General features: G+C 44.5%; 2 protein-coding genes and 1 long non-coding RNA gene across 6 annotated transcripts in view; all 3 read right to left on the bottom strand.

Moving 5' to 3' along the window:
* Positions 1-7270, bottom strand: part of RDM1 (RAD52 motif containing 1) — a 50453-nt gene extending 43183 nt beyond the window's left edge. For 2 of the 3 annotated variants that reach the window (XM_070226086.1, XM_070226087.1), the window contains exons 1-5: positions 6581-7094; positions 3775-3897; positions 3203-3380; positions 2161-2259; positions 78-163 (exon numbers count right to left, since the gene is read on the bottom strand). In XM_070226086.1, coding sequence (XP_070082187.1) covers positions 78-163; positions 2161-2259; positions 3203-3380; positions 3775-3897; positions 6581-6952 — 858 coding nt within the window. In that variant the 5' untranslated portion in view covers positions 6953-7094. Of the gene's footprint in view, positions 1-77; positions 164-2160; positions 2260-3202; positions 3381-3774; positions 3898-6580; positions 7095-7149 lie in introns of those variants that run through there. The other variant, XM_070226088.1, reaches the window with a different exon arrangement.
* Positions 4035-5469, bottom strand: LOC138916122 (uncharacterized). The gene is made up of 2 exons (XR_011422869.1): positions 5353-5469; positions 4035-4176 (listed from the first exon to the last, which is right to left on the bottom strand). It is a non-coding gene; the product is annotated as an uncharacterized lncRNA (long non-coding RNA).
* Positions 7271-8986: 1716 nt separating the features above from the next.
* On the bottom strand, positions 8987-16128 carry LYZL6 (lysozyme like 6). 2 transcript variants are annotated; one of them, XM_001494897.5, is made up of 6 exons: positions 15940-16128; positions 13474-13582; positions 12567-12781; positions 11493-11651; positions 10510-10588; positions 8987-9328 (listed from the first exon to the last, which is right to left on the bottom strand). In XM_001494897.5, exons 3-6 carry the CDS (start codon positions 12703-12705, stop codon positions 9259-9261), a joined length of 447 nt encoding a protein of 148 aa, XP_001494947.1. In that variant the 5' UTR covers positions 12706-12781; positions 13474-13582; positions 15940-16128; the 3' UTR covers positions 8987-9258. The 2 variants fall into 2 exon arrangements, with proteins under 2 accessions (XP_001494947.1, XP_070082185.1); XM_070226084.1 differs by having other exon boundaries at positions 12567-12889; positions 15940-16114.
* Between the last annotated feature and the right edge of the window lie 2369 nt (positions 16129-18497).

Here is an 18497-nt window from a genome sequence, read left to right as displayed (position 1 = left end):
GGCATTGCTGACTGTACATGCCAAGGTCTTCCAGATCCTGCTGGCTGTTTTGAATTACAGCTTCTGTCTCCACATACTTGAATTAAATCCTGTTGTTCCTCTTCGGATCTGGCATCTGTGATCTCTTCACAGGGTCTATACGCCACAGCTATTTTACCACTTTCTGAAATAAAGTTATTAAGGATCAATTCAGAATTTTTCTTCTTTTAAAACTTCCTGTATACAATGGTAGCACCCAATCATTACACATTCCTTTGATTTCTAAAAGCAGAAAAGAAGAGCATTTTCCTAGAAGTTCCCTCATCTCACACTTCAGTTTTTATCATAACTATTTGTGAAAAAATATACACGATGTATCAATTTTGTTTGGTTCCAAAAACTTTATGAACTTAGAGATAGGAATTAAGGAATAACGACATAGGGAGTAAAAACTGTGGAAACAAAAATGTTCGATCGTAATGATTAAACAGTAAGCCATTATGATGATTGGATAAAGAAGATGTGGTATATATACACAATGGAATACTACTCAGCCATAAAAAAAGACGAAATTGGCCCATTCACAACAACGTGGATGGACCTCGAGGGCATTATGTTAAGCGAAATAAGTCAGTCAGAGAAAGACGAACTCTATATGACTCCACTCATAGGTGGAAATTAGTATATTGAGAAGGAGATCTGATCGGTGGTTACCAGGGAAAAGGGGGGGGTGGGGGGAGGGTACGGAGGGGGAAGTGGTGTACCCACAACATGACTAACAAAAATGTACAACTGAAATCTCACAAGGTTGTAATCTATCATAACATTAAAAAAAAAAAAAAAACAGTAAGCCATTAGGTGGGGGTCAAAGTGAGTTCAAACTTGGGATAGAGACCATTGGACTACAGTAGATACTTCATATTAGACACAAGGCAAGTGTCTACTCCCGGGGAACCAAAGTTCCACAAGATACAATGAACAAAGCTTTGGAGAGACAGAGAGCAGGCAAGCATTTGAACACTTTATTGGCAGAACTGGCTCATGTACTTTATAGACAATACATCTTCCCTCAAGGCAAACTAGGGACACAAGGCTTTCTCGTCTCAGGAGTTTTGAGTGTGGACAAGGGATACCTTAGCATATTAGGGAGCGGTAAACAACCCAGAAGTTTAGTTTGGTTCTTAAAGGTTGTTACTCAGAGCTGACAGCTGATGGAGATTCTACCTGATGATTAGGGAAGTCAACCTTCACCGGAAGGGCCACCCAGGCTGGAAGGCCGAGAACAATCCAGGGTCAACCCTTACAAGCAATAAGGGCTCTGACAGCTTAGCTAGGATTTCTCGATCTCTAAGGCTGCAGGGTTGTGAAGCAGGGGAGCAATTCTGTTCAGGGACTGTACTAATCATAAAGTTTACTTTGGGCACAGCCTGTAACATTCACACCACCGGAGAACTCCATAGGGAACACAGTCAATGCTATTCAATAGTATGACCACTTTCAAGGCTCACAAAAACGTAGCTGATAATTATAGAAGAATCGTATTCACCCAATATGTCAGTGCCAGAAATTAAAACGGAAACAGAGTTGATTCCAAAAACATAATCTAATAAACTCTCCAACAGGAAAACAATGATAATAGTTAACTTATTTTGTCTGCTTACTATGTTCCAGGCATAGTTCTAAGCTTTTTACATTCATCATCTTATTTACTCTTTATCCACAAGGCAAGTTGAATTACTAACTCTATTTTGCAGATAAAGAAATTGCAGCTTAGAGATGTTAAATACCTTCAAATCTCTCTGGCTGTAAAACCTCGAATTGCATAAAAAAATCTAAGAGACAGAGTTAGGACTCAAACACAGGTGTCTAAAGCTTGTAATCATTATACTATTCTGTATGATAGGCAAGCAACCGAGAAAGAACTGGATCAAACACTTATTTTCAGTGTGAACTGAGGCAAATCAATCTACATCTCTACACTGAGGACAACAGTATTTGCTGTCATTTTTCTCCCAAATGCCTCAAAGAACAAATTTGAGACCACTGCTGTGAAAGCATTTGGTGAATGAAAGAATATGGAGTGTTTCAGATATCCATTATTCTCATTCAATTAACCTTTCAGAATGAGTTTATTTGTTCATTGAAGCTGAAGTACTTTAAGGACAATCAAGAAAGTCTTACCTAAAACCACAATCAACAGTTTCTGGAATGCATCTGATAGAGCTTTCTGAATAGCAAGCTTCTGGGTTGTCTTCCTTTTCATAAGGAATGATAATGGTCCTAAGTCCAACCAAAAGAAATGGATTTAAAATGCCTATCTGAATGAAATTGATTTTTATGTTTTATGTTTAAAAATAAAAATTCATCCATGATTCTTAGATCATTATGTTAGTGACTAAGGGCAAGCACAACACAAGGGTATGGTTGAATGGCTCTGTTGTAGGTATATCCTAAAGGGCACATTTTTACTGCCAAAATCTATTCCGGAAGTTCCTGAAGTACTAGAAGGGAGATGTGAGCCAAGAAAATGGTACACATCTCACAACGCTCACAGATTTCAAACGGCCAAGTTGAAACTGCACTCCGACGGACCCTGTTCTGTGCAGCCAGGGCTGGAATCACACAATGGGAATGGTACAGCGGTGGTGCAGATGAGCTGGCCTCTCCCTGAGCATCACCCTCGGGAGCCCACACCACTTCATGTGCTAAGAGCCCTGTCTCTGACTTAAAACCCTCAGCCTGAGTGCCATGGATTCTAGGGAAAAAACTCAGTACCAATCGGAATACCCTTTCTAGGTGTCGGCATTTGACTCTTTTTCCACTCAAGTCCTTCTATAGGAGGCAAAGGACTGAACATTTACACAAGAGCTTATTGAAATCTTTAGATGATGATTTTGCTGGGATAACTGAAGGCTACAAGAGATCTATATTTGAAGGACTCTTTTAGCACAAAGAAAATTCGTAACCAAAAATGGGAAAAACATGATTTCTCTCTTCCTAAGCTACTTGGCAGGAAGTCAGCTCTAAAATTTTAAAGTTAGAGGTTCTGTCACGTATTGCCTAAGATAAAAACCTGTATTGTAAGGGGGTGCTTTAGTAGCTTAGCAAGGGGAGGGCCTGAAGATGCCCTGAAGAGATAAGTTTTAGAAAGAAAGAAAGAAAGAAAGAAAAAAAGAGATTGCCGCCGTTACCCCAACCCTCCCATCCCTGCCTGGAAACAGACCCTCCTCCAGCTGGTCCAAAGGCTCCCAAGCCACGCCAGCGCCAGGGCTTCTGCACTCATGCGAGGGCACCACCACCTCTAAAGCACAGAAGAACTTGACGCTTTGCTTCTGAAGTCCTGCTCCTGTGGCATTTCCATTTTCATTTCCCCTTTCTTCAGTGTCAGAAAGATCCTGAAGCTGTTAGGATTTTGAATTCAAGGTCCTTCTTAGGATCTCAATGTAGACTTCAAAGTGTTTTCTTGCTAAAAATAAAAACTAAACTCCAGCAAGCCCAGCTAACAGTTGAGGTGTCCTACAGCTTCAAAAGCCAGTAAGACTTGCAAACGAATTACTAGATATAGACAACTATTCTTTATTATACACCATACAAATCCTGGAGGAAATTATGGACACCACCGCCCAAGTCGACGAGATGATTATTAGTTCTGGGTGGCAGGCCAATGCTCAGATACTCCCACTTAGAGATCTCCCACACCTCTTCCCCACAACCCACTTCTATGCTTCTCTCTAAAGTCTAGGATTTCAATGTTGAAAAGAGTCTGGTTAGTCAAACAAAATCTACAAAGTGTACCTCAAGGATCCTCTTTGACCAGCCATTGAAACCAAAGTAGTAATTTGCCAATTCTTGGCACCGGGAGCTGTTTAGGGGAAGGGCCTGATGTTGAACCACCTTATGTCTGGTGCCGAGACGAACCTAAAGACATGAGACAGACGTAGAAATACCATAACCTGCCACAGAGATTTATTTTAGACACACCTGAGATTTATCAATACCAATTTTATAGAGTGGTTGTGAAGACGAAATAGGAGACAGCATTTTAAGCAAATGAGTTCATAGTAAGTCTTAAATAAATGTTATTTATTATTTTTAAGCCACAGTACTTTTTCTGCATCATTTCCAGGGCCCCGATTAATCAGAAGGTTTCCCCGACCTCTGGTGGTGAAAGTGGTAATGAAAGCATCTAAGGGATCCCTGCAGACACAAATTATAGGGTTGTGAGTAAGCAAAGGAAGTAAACTACCTGTTGTCCCATCCCCCAGCTCCTGTTTGAGAATATGACCTAAAGAGCAGATAAGATGGACCTGCCACTAAGGTAGGACCTTAATCTGCAGCACCTGCCTCCCCAAGTCACTAACTCCTGTTAGAAGTGGCCATACACATACCTCTATGAACTTTATAAGCAACTAAAACATTAACAAGAATTAACAAGCTTCTTTGAGAACGTAAATGTCTCCAATGTTAACTCTTTAAATGACTTATGCGTTACTGTGGATTTCTTATTAGTTCTTTTTTAAACGTCTATTTCAATTTTAAACAGGGTGTAGTTTATGAATATATCCATAAAAATTCAAATAATGTCAAAGCATTATTAATTCTTTCTTGATTTGTTTGTGCATCTTCTTCTATCACCAGTTTATAAGCTCTTTAAGTGCTTGAAGGAACCCTATCTTATTCTATTCTCGTTCCCAGAACCAAGCACAGTTCTTGGCATATAATAGGGAAGTGATGGTCTGTTGATTGAGTGAATGAATGAAAAGAATGGGTAAATAAGAAAATGAAATTACTTTCTCCACCTGAAGCTGCCTGCTGGGAAGGAGAAATGAAGACTAATTTTTACATGCTGAGTGGGGCAGGGGAGGCTAGCCCATACGGCGAGCCAGAGTGGAGCTGTTCTGAACAACTAGGAAGCCTCTGAAGGGCTCTGAGCCCCCGGGTAGAAGAGACAGTGGTCACCTTGGATAACCTCACCACTGTTCCTTCTGGCAACCATTTTCTTTCATGCTACTGAAAAAAACTCGCTCAGATGCCTGAGGCCTTTCCTTGATTTTATTTTAAGACATTATTCTCTTTTCTGTATTCATAAAAAGCAAAAAAGACAGGAACTATGTGTACTTGCCAAAGTATAAAAGAACATATAATTAAACTAGATAACAATTTTGGGGGCAGCTGGTAGTCCCAAGGCTCTGTGTTAAATAAAGAAAGAAAGCTAATGTGAATTCCTTCTCTTCTGAACTATGTATTAACTTGTAAAATACTTCCTTCACCACTCTATCAGTGATGTGCTTTATGCTGTGAAAATCTCAAAACCTAAAGCTTATGAGATGGTCTTAATATCCAATGAGAGGAAAAAAACCCCTCATTACTCACAAGTGATGCCAAGCAATTGTATCATAATCTTTCCAGCACCATCTGTAACATCTGAGTGGCTGTGTGAAATGGTCACAGACTAGAAGCAGGTAGATCATAGTCTGCAAATTAAAGAATGTCTGACAGGTAATCACACGCAGTGGAGCCAGGGTTGAAGAGGGTGTTGAAACAGGGTACAGAAGTGGAGGTGGTACACCTGGAGTCACACCTGAAGAAAGTTCTCAGATTCGATCCAGGTTACTTCACTGAGGAAAGGAATATGGGTAAGAACAGGCAGCAAGATCGGCGGGAAGTAGCCAGATCAAGACGGCAATCAGAGAAGGCTTATGAAGACACAATTATAAAGTGAAAGGTTTGGGAAATCTAAGCCTCACTCTTATTCAGAGGATTTGAAATGACCCTTGAAAAGGGAATAGTGGTTGCATTAAAGCATATAAAATAGAATTCTGAGGCTTTGGAAAAGTAAAATTGGAGGGCATGTTAGTACGGAATAAGGTTTCTACAATGCAGTAATGTTTTAACTGTTTTCTGAGAACTGAAAGGAGTTCTGAATAGGTAGTTTGAGAGTAATGCTCCTGCTGCTGAAGTATCTTTAATGTTACAATTAACAGAAGAGTTTGTCAAGCTCACACATTTAAATCCACACAAAACTAAATATAAGCAAAACTCTTCTTGTGAAGATTTTTAAAATTAAGAGGCAGCATAAAAGGACATGCGATTTACAAGCCGCTCCATGGTCTAGTGGTTAAGTTGCATGCTCTGCTCCGGTGGCCCAAGGTTTCCTAGGTTTGGATCCTGAGCGCAGACACGACACTGCTCATCAAGCCAAGCTGAGGCGGTGTCCCACATAGAGGAAGTAGAAGGACGTACAACTATGCATTGGGGGGCTTTGGGAGAGGAAGAAGAAAAAAAGAGATTGGCAGCAGATGTTAGCTGAGGTGCCAATCTTTAAAAAAAAAAAAAAAAAGACACGGGGTTTAACATCAGTAAGTTTGGGTTTGACCTCTAGCTTCCAAGCTATTGTCATGAACCTTAAGTAAGTCACTTAACCATCCTGAGTTCGAGTTTCTTCATCTAAAAAAAAGGGGGGGGGGGGTGACAAGAGGATCAGGGTAGCAACGCATCTGAAAGCATTCTGTGAACCAGAGAGCTGTACAAATGCTGGCGTATTATCACCGAATTCAGCGCTTCACCCCAGCGGAGCCAGGAATGCCCTATTTGGACCCACCTTCACCGGAGATTTCTGAAAAAGCTGCTTCTGGTCGCACGCCTTTTGGGCTCTGTGGGCATCCTTTGCTGAATAAAACTTGATAACGGCATAGAAACCAGGACCGGCCACCGCAGCGTTTGGGAAGACTCGGACCGAATACAGGAGGCCAAACTGGGAGAACACTGTGAACAGAGAATGCTGTGGGGGGTCCCCCGCCAGGTAAGTGCACGGATTGTCACGCCCAGAAAACAAAACTGCCCGTTTCCCTCTCTTCCCCAAGCCCTTCTCCACAGGCAACTGGGGAGAGCGTGCAACGCGAACACTCCTCCTTTCATCAACAAGTTTCCCTCTGAAATCTGAAGATTCGAGAAGCATGAGAAGGCAACACATGCTGGCTGTTGAGAGTCACCTCTCAGAAACCTGTTGGGGCGAGCTGACACCGGAGGTCCCCTCTGGAACTAAGGGTCCTCAGCGGAGACGACAAGGCGGGTGAGGGGCTAAGGCAGGACTCCGGGACTCCCAGCCACCAGGGGCGGCTTTCTCCATCCTTCCCTCCACCCTCCACCCTCCACCGAGGCCGGGCTCACATGCAAGGCCTCGGCCGTGGGTCCAGAGCTCAGCTCCCACACCAGCAAGGTTTTGTCACTCTCAGTGGGAACCGCAAAAGGCACCAACTCCGCCATCCTACCGTCACTGCGCGTGCGCAGCTAAGGCTCGAGAGGCAGTGCGCCTGCGCAAGGCGCGCCCGCGCTTTTTTAAAAGGGGCGCATGCGAGGGGCGGGGTCCTCCTGGAGGGGGTGGGGCGAGGGCGGTGTCTGATCGCCCCTCGCCCCTCCCACTCCAGCGGGTCCCCACCTCTAGTTCCCCTTCCTGCAGCCCCACTGCCCCAATGTCACAGAGCTTAGTGTATTTTCCGGGTATTTTTAGGGTAGAATCCAATGGGTGAGTTTACAGGATCGAAGGGTAGGGACCCCTCCATAGCAGCCGGCTTCATTTACCCTCCTGGAGAAGACTCAGAGTACTACTAGTGGTAGTTATCTACAGAACTTTGAAATTTTAGATTTCCCGACTCGGTGTGGGAAATGACTACTCAAGATGCAATCCTTTGACTTTAGAATGTTTTCATGAATTTTAAACATGCAAATTACCGTATGACTCGTTAAGCCATTAACAGTCTAGCATGAAATCCTTAAAAAGAATTCTCTGACTATCCTAAGTGACTCTGGTGTATTGTGTATGTGTGCTTTCAGGCGTGGCATGATGTGGGAGGTTGGGAGGCAGGGTGAGAAGGAGAGAGAAATTTGGAAAAATCAAAGAGTGTGTCCAAGTAGGGCAACAACTTTGGAGCTCATGGTCCTGACAAGGGCTGTTCTAGGAGCCCTGATTGTTAGCGGTGTTGCAGAGTAACACTGAGAGGGAAAGTAGGTCCTAAGATGCTTAATCTTAGAATGTTAGAGCCGGAAGGGACCTTACAAAACAGGTCTCCTGAGGTCTCTAAACAATGGTCTTCAGACCCATGCTGGTCCGTGATGAAGTTTTCATCAGTCTTTCGCAAAATGGGAAAAAGACAATACAATCAGAGTTAAAAAAAAATTTTTTTCACAAATCTATTCCATTTTATTATCCTACAAGTATGATCTTCCTTCAATTTTGATACTAAAAATGGTTTTGTCAAGAGATGCTGATAGAGGACAGTTGTTTTGATTAATACTGTTACTTGGGCATTAAACTAAAAGGTTGGAAATCTTATGGTCTTAATCTTTTTGACAGTTTACTAGTCTATGAAATCCAGAAGTCTGGGAATCATCGATTAGTCAAATCTCTCATTTTACAGCTGAGGCAGTTAAGGTTCACAGGTAGGGACACACATGGCCCAAGATAACACCCCAGTTTAGTCAGGCAGGCCTGATGAGAGGGAAGGTACAGGACAACGCTCCAACTGCCTGTTTTATGCCTTTGCAATGTCCTTAAGCAGGTTCTACTCCACACCAGCACCTTTCATTCCAAGCAAATCACATCCTACCTAGATTCTAGCCCATTCTCCCAAGCACCCCAAAAATCAATGGCACCTGGTACCATTTCTCAAAGACCAATACTTTCTCCACCTCAATATACCAGATCCTTAGTCCCACCCATTATCTACTTCTGAGCTTTCTCTTTTACTTCAAAAATAGTTGGCTTTTGAGGAATTACTCAGATCCTGATACTGTTTCAAACCAGTAATTATAGATTTTATTACCCATTGTATTCATTGTATGTATCCATTCATTCATTGTATCTGTTTTTCATGTATATCTCTGCTCCTCCACCTGACCTCCAGAACAATAGTCACGTGTGATCTTTCTTCTTCTAGTACCTAGCACGCTCTACTATAATAGGTACTCAAATATACGTGGAATTAATCATGAATAAATTAACACATTCTTCGTACAAGGAATGCTTTGATAATTCCAAAAATACAGAAACTTTGTCATGGTGGTCCTCTTGGTTTGCAAATGTCAGGAACCAGGGTCCTGGACCTGGATGGAAATATGGAGAAAGCCCTAGAAAACCATTTATTCCTGGGGCTCTGGTTAGTTTTATTTGTAAACGGGAAGGGAAGAAAATAACAGGGAGGCAGGAGGAAGAAGAAATGAAGAATTCCCAAGCGAAGAGAGGAGTTCTGGGTTGACTCCACAGCAGTCCTGCACACGGTCTCACCCCAGGTGGCACCCTGTCATCCAGTAGGAGAGCGGCCGGCCCGAACAGTGCAACCTCCATCCTACCCTTTGGAGAGAAAAAAGATTGCTTCTTGCTTCCTACTTAGTAGCTGCTTCTCCACACACGTGACCCAGCTCTTAGTGCATCTTCCACAGCAATGCCCAGAATCCCCTTCATTCCTAGCTCTCTGATCTGTGCTCCTGTGGCCTCTCTGATTCTTCCTTTAAATTTCCCTTATCTGTAGGGTTTCCCCTCTTTCCCCATTCGATATGCTCCCACATTTTCAAATCCTCATCTCCCGCTGCAGGGGGAGAGCACTGTTGTACAGGGCCGAGAGTTGGTTAAAAAAAAAAAAAAAAAAAGTCCCAGGTGTAACCATTGACTCTCCCTCCATGTCCCTCCTGTTGCGTTGTGTTTTTAGAGTATGCACAGTACTTAACTCCTTCCACCCTCGCGGTCGCCTGTAGAGGCAGCCATTTATATTATTTGTATATCCCGTTTGAAGCTCAGAAAAGTTAAGTGACCATCCCGACATCCACTATTAGTAAGCTGACAGCTTTGGGGGTGTCTGCCCAGCTGATGAGCAACACAGTTTTTATAGAAAATATTGCTGCCAGTTATAGAGAGTGGGCCCCAGTGGAAGCCATGATTGCATTGCTTAACTGTTCCCACGCCTACAGCTGACTGAGGCAAGCCAGGACACAAAGCTGGGGTCCAAGTGGAACCAATCAGATTCTCTACCCCAGGCACGTGGACTGGTCTGAGCTTAGACAGTCTCTATGGTTGCTTAGGATGTTGGCCCATAAACTTAGGGCAGCGTAGTCTGTCTTGAGGACTGCGGGGCAGAGACAGCGGGTCTGCAGGGGGAGTAGGGAAGCAAATGCACCAAGAGAAGCAGAAACTTGCCAGGGAAAGCTGGCCGACAGTTTCCAGGCCTGCTTCCATTCTCTTCCCGAGGCCCAGCTGCACCCCTTGGGTGGGCTCAGCAGACACCTTGTCCTCTCAGGATAAAGCTCCTGAGCTAGCTCAGGTTGTTCTGTTACTACAACCAAAGGAGTTCTGTTTAATACAAGACAGAAAAAGAACCAGCTCCCAGGTCTTCTAAGTCAGAGGCCCAAGCCCTGCCACTCTCCCATACTGTTCCAGACTGTAGAAAGGCTGTGGTCCTTGCCTACTGTCCCTTTCTCTGTCACCACATCCTGCTTGGGGCTCTGCCCACTAACTTAGCTCCCGAGTGTCCCCCTCACCAGTTCTTCATCCCCCCTGCACTGGACACGATCTTTTTTGCACAGTTGATGGTCGAGAGCAGATTGGGGCTCAGCAACTCTGAAAGGGAGAAGGAGAACAGCTGTGAGAGCACAGAGGAGAGTCCCAGTGGCTGAGACAGACGCTGGCTCTCCCTGCACAGGCACAGGCTGCCCAGGAGCTGACTGCTTCCCCATCAGGCAGGGCCTCTCTCCCAGCGGCCGGTTTAGACATCCCTACAGTGGCTGCTGGAGTGACCGGGGTGCGGGGTGGAGGAGAGGCAGGAGGACTGAGATTTGGGTCCTAGCCAGAACAGATGGTGGTTCGCCCAGATGGTGGTTGACTGACTTGAGGGGTTTCTAGGGAAAGGAAATGCCCAAACAGGCAGCATAGAGACCGGGGTAAAGTCCTGCCTAATGAAGGAGGCCCTTCAGGCGAAGAGCCCAGGGACATTACTCAGAGGTAAGGGGAGCTCCTGGACCTGTGAAGCCTCCTGGATCAGCTCTGAGGTGGGGAGTTTTCTCTAGGCCTTTGATCAGATCATTAGCCAAAGACAGTACTGCTAAGTGGTTACAGCTGAGCCTTCAGGGCCACCAGTCTGGCATTCGGCAGTGGTTCTATGAGCCTCAGTTGGTTCATCTGTAAAGTGGGGAATCATACTAGTTTCTACTGCATAGAAAGTTGGATGAAATGAGCTATGCACATAAAGTGCTTAGTATATAATATGCTCTCAATAAACATTGGCTGCTGCCACTTCTCTACTACCACCAGCTGCGCAGAGCTTTCTGGATCCTGCTCGAGGATACTGCAAAATCTAACCAGATGGTCATTAGGGCCACTAGTCAAACACTCTGCTCAGTAAAGCGATTCCCTGATTCCTTGCCATCCCCCGGGAACATTCCCAGACTGTGTGTGGGAAGAGAGGTCCTGTGAGTAGAGCCTGGTCATCTCTCTCACCTCTCCCACCCTGGGGCCCAGGCCAGACCTTGACAGTCCACGTCGCAAAGGTTTTCTGAATGACTCTTGTGATCGTTGCACCAGTAGTGGCTGTTGATCTGGAAGATGCCATAGTCAAAGCTGCCATCTGTATTTTCATTTACCTTTGATATGTTGAAGTTGCTTTGCACAAAAGCCAGGCACAGCCCTTAGAAAAGGGAGAAGAGGGTTTTTAGAAGGGGCCAAGCTGAGGGAGAAGGGAGATGGAGGAGAAAGGGAGAAGACGACAGGAACAAGGCCTAAGAGGCTAGATGGGCTAGTGGGCTAGAAACACCCCTTATCTTCTTCTCTCATCCTTTGGTCCATCCACCCACCCATCAGTACAATCACTCATCCGTCCATCTGTCTGTCAATGCTTTCTGCACTTAATGATCACCTACTGTGTGCCAGGAACTGTGCAAAGCCCAGTGAGGGAATTTAGCTGGGTCAAATGAAGTTGCTGCCTTCAAGGGGCCTATAGTACAAGAATGAAGATATGTACCTAAAAAAACCACAGAGCAAGATAAAAGGAGACAGTGTTGTAAGACAGGTGTCCACAAATTCTGGGCCAAAGGGAGATATCCCTACCATGGAGTAGGACGAAGCCTTTATACTGGCTGTTCCCTCTGCCTGGAATGCTCTTCCCCCAGATATTTGGGTGACCAGGTCCTTTACTTCATTCAGTGCTGCTCAATGTCACCCCCTCCTAGAGGCCTCCCTTGACTTCCCCTTCCACAACAGCGTCACTGATCACTCCCCCTGCTGTATTCTTCTGCAGAGAATTTATCACCACCAAGAAAGACTTCATAAATTTGTGTGTGTTTATTGCTCTTCTCTTCCCCCAGCATGTGAACACTATGAGGGAAGGGGCTTTGTTGATGTCTCCATCCTCAGCGCAGAAAACCATCCCTGGTGCACAAGAGGGGCTCAGTTAATAATTGTTGAATGAATATGGAATACTGGGAAGGCTTCTTGCAGAGGGCTGCTTTTTGAACGATGAATGAGAGAGAAAGAAAGATGGCCGCCGAGGGCGCAACCAGGAGAGGAGGAGAAACGGGGGTGGCGGCTGAGGAAGGGCACTCACAGTCACTCAGGGAGTAGCCCTCAAACCCATCCAAGTCCTCCTCGTGCAGCACCTTGGCCAAGTCACAGCGTCTGATGAGGCTGGCCTGACTCACGGCAGCGAGGCAGCTGACCAGGGAGAGGAGCAGCGCCCTCGCCATCCTCGGGGCGCGGGAGGTGCGGTCGCGGCCGTGGGGCTCAGGGTCTCACAGACTTCCTGCTGGGCTTCTCCCGAGCCTGAGGAATCCAGAGAGAGCAGCCGAATGTCCTCGCTCACTCACTGCTCCCCATCTGGCTGCTTCCAGTCTTTTTCCTCTCATTTCTTGTTTTATAAATACTTTGTTACTACAGACAATTGCAGACATTCACAAAAAGGAGCGGGAATACTGTCATGAACCTCCGTGTACCCCTTGCCCAGCTTCACCAGTTAAAAAGCAAGGCCAATCTCCTTTCATCTGTCGGTCTCCACCCCTCTTCCCTTCTTGTAATGGGCACAGCATTTGGGTACAAGGGTGGGGGTGGGGTTGGCGAGGGAGATTGGTGAGCACTGACTTCACTCTTCACTCGGATGTGTGTGTGTGTGTCCTCGCAAGGACAGGGCACGTGCTTTCAGAGGAAGGGCTACGCACTGGACGCTGATCCCCCCAACCCCACACCTCCAGACCCACGACACGTCACCTTCCCGGTGGCATACTCTGCCTGTGCAATTCCTGGTGGGCTCATTATAAGGTCTACCCTAAGAGTGATCTAGTTGTAGAAATAACCTTCACTTCCACACTCTGTGGGTGTGTGTGTAGGGGAAGCAGTGAAGAGCAAGGGCTCTGGATTCGCATTGCCTGCTTTCAAAGGCTGGGTTGCTGTATGACCTTGGACAACATACTTAACCTCTCTGGGCCTTATTTGTAAAATGAAGATAGGCTAATACTTACTTAATAGGGTTGTCTTGATGATTAAAGGAGATAATAAATGCCCAGATCTTGGTTTCACTTTTCCTCCGAATGGGAACCAGAACTCTTGGGAAACTGGGTGATTCCTAGGCTGGAATAGGAAAGGGTATGAGGTAAGTTTGGATTATCTTTTTGTGCCAGAAAGGAAGAAAGTACTCAAAATACGGATTGGGCCCTGTCAAATGAACACGAGACCAGCTCAGAGGGATGCCCACTGGCCAAATCTGGAATAACATTTTTTGGATAACAGCTTTATTGAGATACAATTCACAATTTGTAATTCATATGTTATATAGTTAATTCATTTAAAGTGTACAGTAGTTTTTTAGTTTATCTGCAGATCTGTGCAACTATCACTACAGTTGACTTCAGAACATTTTCATGGAGCACAACAGACCCTGTACCCGTTAGCAGACACTCCCGCTCCGCCTCCCTTGTCTCTGGCAACCACTAATCTACTTTCTATCTCTACAGATTTGCCGATTCTGAACATTTCATATAAAAGGAGTCACACAATATGTGGCTTTTTGTGTCTGGCTTCTTTTACTTAATATAATGTTTTCAAGGGTCGTTCATGTTATGGCATGTATCAGTATTCTGTCCCTTTTTATGGCTGGATAATATTCCATTGTATGGATATACCACAATTTGTTCATGTATTCATCCGTTTGTGGACATTTGGGCTGTTTCCGCTTTTTGGCTATTATGAACAATGCTGCTTTGAACACTCATGTACAAGTTTTTGTGTGGACATGTGTTTTCATTTCTTTGGGTCTATACCAAGGAGTGGAATTGCCGGTAACTTAATGTGTAAACTTTTGAGGAACTGCCAGACTTCCAGACTGGCATCAGCAGCTCATGAAGGTTCCAATTTCTCCTCATCCTCACCAACGCTTGTTAATATCTGTCTTTCCGGTCAAAGCTATCCTAGTGAGTGTGAAGTGTATCACATTGCGGCTTTGATTTGCATTTTCCTGGTGACTAATGATGTTGATCCTCTTTTCATGTGCTCATTGGCCATTTGAATATTTTTGGAAAATGTTTATTCAGATCCTTTGCTATTTTTTAGTTGGGTTATTTGTCTTTTTATTATTGAGTTGTAGAAGTTCTTTCTATTTTCTGGATATTAGAACCTTATCAGATATGTGATTTGCAAACATTTTCTCACATTCTGTGCGTTGCTTTTCACTTTCTTGGTGGTGTTCTTTGAAACAAAAAAGTTTTAAATTTTGATGAAGACTGATTTGTCTGTTTTTCCTTTGTTGCTTATAGTTTTGGTGCTGTATCTGAGAAACCATTGCATAATTTTCCAAGGTAATCTGGGACAATTTCATCATCAAAATAAATAATGATAGTAACAGATTATAATCCATTGAATGAGATAGGAATCCATAAGTTCATAATAGCAATAAACAGATAAATAGAAACATAATGGGCGTGAAGGGGTGAGCTCTTCCTGACAACGAAATGATGACTGACAAATGTGGAGGTAGTCACGGAGCTGGAAAATCACCACATCATAACCATCATAGATTGGTTTGAGCAAGAATCGTCAATGGATGCTAAATCTGAAGTGGTGAGAAGCTTGACGAAGAACTGGATATGTACATGGTCTTAAAGTATCTCTCCACAGATTGCATATTGGTTGCATGGGAAAAACAGTAACTACACTGTGGAGAAACCAGACAGTATTTTGACCTTGCAATCCAAATTTAAGGCCACCAATGAGGGACAGAGAAACATTACGTGATGTGACCCCCTCCAGATGTGATACCCCAAGAAGGACCCGTATCACTTATGTAGTGTTCTTGTCAGGGATGCATAACCTGTATCTAATCCCAAGGAAACATCAGAGACAGCCAAATGGAAGGAAAATCTATCAAGTAACTGGTCTATATTCTTCAGAATGGTCAATGCCATGAAAACAAAGGATGGGGCTATTTCTGTCACTAGGGGTGTGTGTGTGTGTGTGTGTGTGTGTATGTATGTTTCCCCTTAAACTAGATATGTGTTCCTGAGGGCAAGGCCCTGGGTTCCTCCATCCACCAGCTTCCTGAGCCAGGCAGCTTCTGTTTGAACAAGATGGCTGCCCTGATGGCCTTGCTTTCTCATGGATCTTTTGTTCTCTCTCCTAAGACTCCTCCACGCCAGCCTGAGCTTGCAACCATTCTTTTGCAGCTCTCTCGTACCCTAGAGTTGCCAGATTTAGCAAATTAAATTACAGGATGCCCAGGTACATTGGGATTTCAGACAAACAAATTTTTAGTGTAAGTCTGTCTCATGCAACCCTCCTCTGCCCTGACTCAGCAGGTCCCTTCAGAGACAGGTGTCACCGAACCTCGGGAAGTGGGGAGCTCCATCTCTGCCCGTGAAGTCCCCTCTTGGGGTTTCCTTGGAGAAGACAGTGGTTCTGGCAGGTGCATTCCCCTCTCCCTTTCTGAAGCTTACCTCTCTCCCGTCCCTCTCTGAACCCAGGTCCCAGCCGGCCCAGGGATCTCTGTGAGAATCTGTAGAACAAAGCTGTTTAGATAGGAGCCACCTCTTCCTCATGAACTATAGCCTAGCCCCACCCAACTCACAGCTCACCATGTTCTAAAGAAGGTGGGGGTGCCTGGCCACCCCTGCCTTCTGGAACCCCAGTTCTGTGATGTCATCACTCTCCTGGAAATACTCTAGTCTTTACCATGTAAGTTGGCTCAGTCTTGAGGCCTATCCAAGCTTCAGGCAGAAATGGTAGATGGGCCTGGAAGGACTGGTGACAACTGTGATGAAGGCCACTGGGTGGGACAGGGTAGAGAGCAGTGGTTGTTCTGTCTGCCCACCTCCCTTCCCTTCTGGGAACAGTGCCACCTTTGGGGAAACTCTTTTCCCCATGGGGTTCAGAGGGAGCCGCCCGTCACAAGGCCCTGCCCTCCAGGTGACAGGGTGTGCCTAAGTCCCAAGCAGTATATTTTGAATTGAAACTAAGTGGAGCAGCTCAGCTTCTCACGGGGAGCCTTCAGGGGAGAGGCCAACAGTTTGGAATCCTGTGCATACAGCCCATCTGAGAGGATAAGCCCCTTGAAGAGGGAGCAGAGTCCAGACAGGATTCCAGTCCCAGAGTCCACTCTTTCTGAGGCCTAAGCACACTCTTGCCCTTACTGCAATCCTGTGATTCAATAAATGTTTCTTCTTGCATAGACAAGTTCGAGTTGGGTTTCTGTCACTTGCAACCACAAGAGACCTGCCTAGGAGAGTCAGCCCGGGGTTAACCATCTGTGGAACGGTGACCTGACAACGTGTCTCCTCCCCTATGAAGGCCACGTATCTTAGTATCCTTAGTCACCAGAAGTCTGAGAGACATTCCACCAACTGTAGCAAAGAGGAGACAAGAGAAAGGTTTGTTACTGGTGGTAGCTCTGGCGTGGCAGGGTCCGAGAGAAAGTAGGAAGAGCTTTCTAAGCGGGTGGCGCTGCCCCAGACCCTCCCCCTCCAGACTTCTCTTCCCAGCAGGGCAGCAGCACCCTGCATCTCGGGATGGAAGCCAGCAGGAGCTCGGGTGCAGGTGGAACCCTGGGAGGAAGGCATTCTTGGGGTACTACTTAATGAGGTACTGTTTGTGGCTAAAAATCCACAGCTGCCTCAGCTGCCTCAGATAAACTCGTCTGTACTGTTAGAGTCCTGGGCGGAAGGAGAGGCGTCCATAGCCCAGGACCACACGCTGGGAATTTGGCCCAGGGAGGGTCTCTCTGCAGCTTACAATCTTAGAGGGGATGATGTCAGCACTCAAAGGGGGACCAGAGGGACCCTCTATTCCCCCACCCCCCCAACTGTGATAGACATGAGCCCTGGTTGGATTCTCACTCATTCAAGGAACTGGAAAACCCAACCTGGGGCCTGTGAATAAATTCTGGGTGTCACAGCTGGGGGCGAGGAGGCCAGTGGAGGCCACTGATCATCTGCCTAAATATTTACAAGTTAGAAACCAAACTAACAAGCTGCTAAATAAAATATGTTCTGTCCTCATATTCTGACAAATATTCCTTTAAAGGGATAAAATTTTGAAGTGTGTATGAAGCTATGGTTTGTATCTGACTGAAAGAAAAATGTCAAAGATGACTGAATTCAATTTTTTTGCGCACGTCTGGGTGCTCTGTTAATGAGCTGATAATGCTGGGATGAATAACAAATATATACATAATTCATAAATGATTATAACTATTTCCATGAAATTCATTTTTCTTTCTTTCAGTAAAATCACTAATTATGTTATTGTCAAGATTTAAAAATATATTTAAGGATTAAAAACAGTTATATGCAAGGTACAAAAATTTAAATATATTTTCATCAAAAATATAAATTTATATAAAAAAATTCTTTTTTTTAAGATTGGCACCTGAGCTAACAACTGTTGCCAATCTTTTTTTTCTTTTTCTGCTTTATCTCCCCAAAGCCCCCCTGTACATAGTTGTATATCTTAGTTGCAGGTCCTTCTAGTTGTGGAATCTGGGACGCCGCCTCAACGTGGCCTGAGGAGCGGTGCCATGTCTACGCCCAGGGTCCGAACCCTAGGCCGCCACAGCGGAGCGCGAGAACTTAACCACTTGGCCACAGAGCCAGCCCCTATGTAAAAATTTTTAAATGCATTTTTCCAATATGTTTTCCAAACTTAACTTTTTAACATATTGAAATGTATCTAACAATTCAAAAGGCAAAATAAAAATTAGAATTAATGAATATCAAATTTTTATATCAAAATTATTGACATAAATCCAAACATTTTATTCTACTCTTTGAAAACTTAGTTAAATTTTAAGTAACTTTAATTTTAAAATTTAACTTAAATTGTATTTAAATTATAAATTTAATTTAAAATTTAAGTAACTTTTTAAATAAAAATGTTAAAATTCATAATTCTAGCAGTCAATGCCCATCTCATTGCCAAAGTAAAGAATCAATAGCATGTTATGTCTAAAATCTAGACACATATACAAATGTAAGAGTAACGCGTAATGTGATTCACGTAA

Source organism: Equus caballus, chromosome 11 (assembly GCF_041296265.1).
Source record: "Equus caballus isolate H_3958 breed thoroughbred chromosome 11, TB-T2T, whole genome shotgun sequence".
Classification (NCBI taxonomy): Eukaryota; Metazoa; Chordata; class Mammalia; order Perissodactyla; family Equidae; genus Equus; species Equus caballus.
The sequence above is the reverse complement of the archived record's forward strand: the minus strand, read 5'-3'. Positions and strand labels throughout refer to the sequence as shown.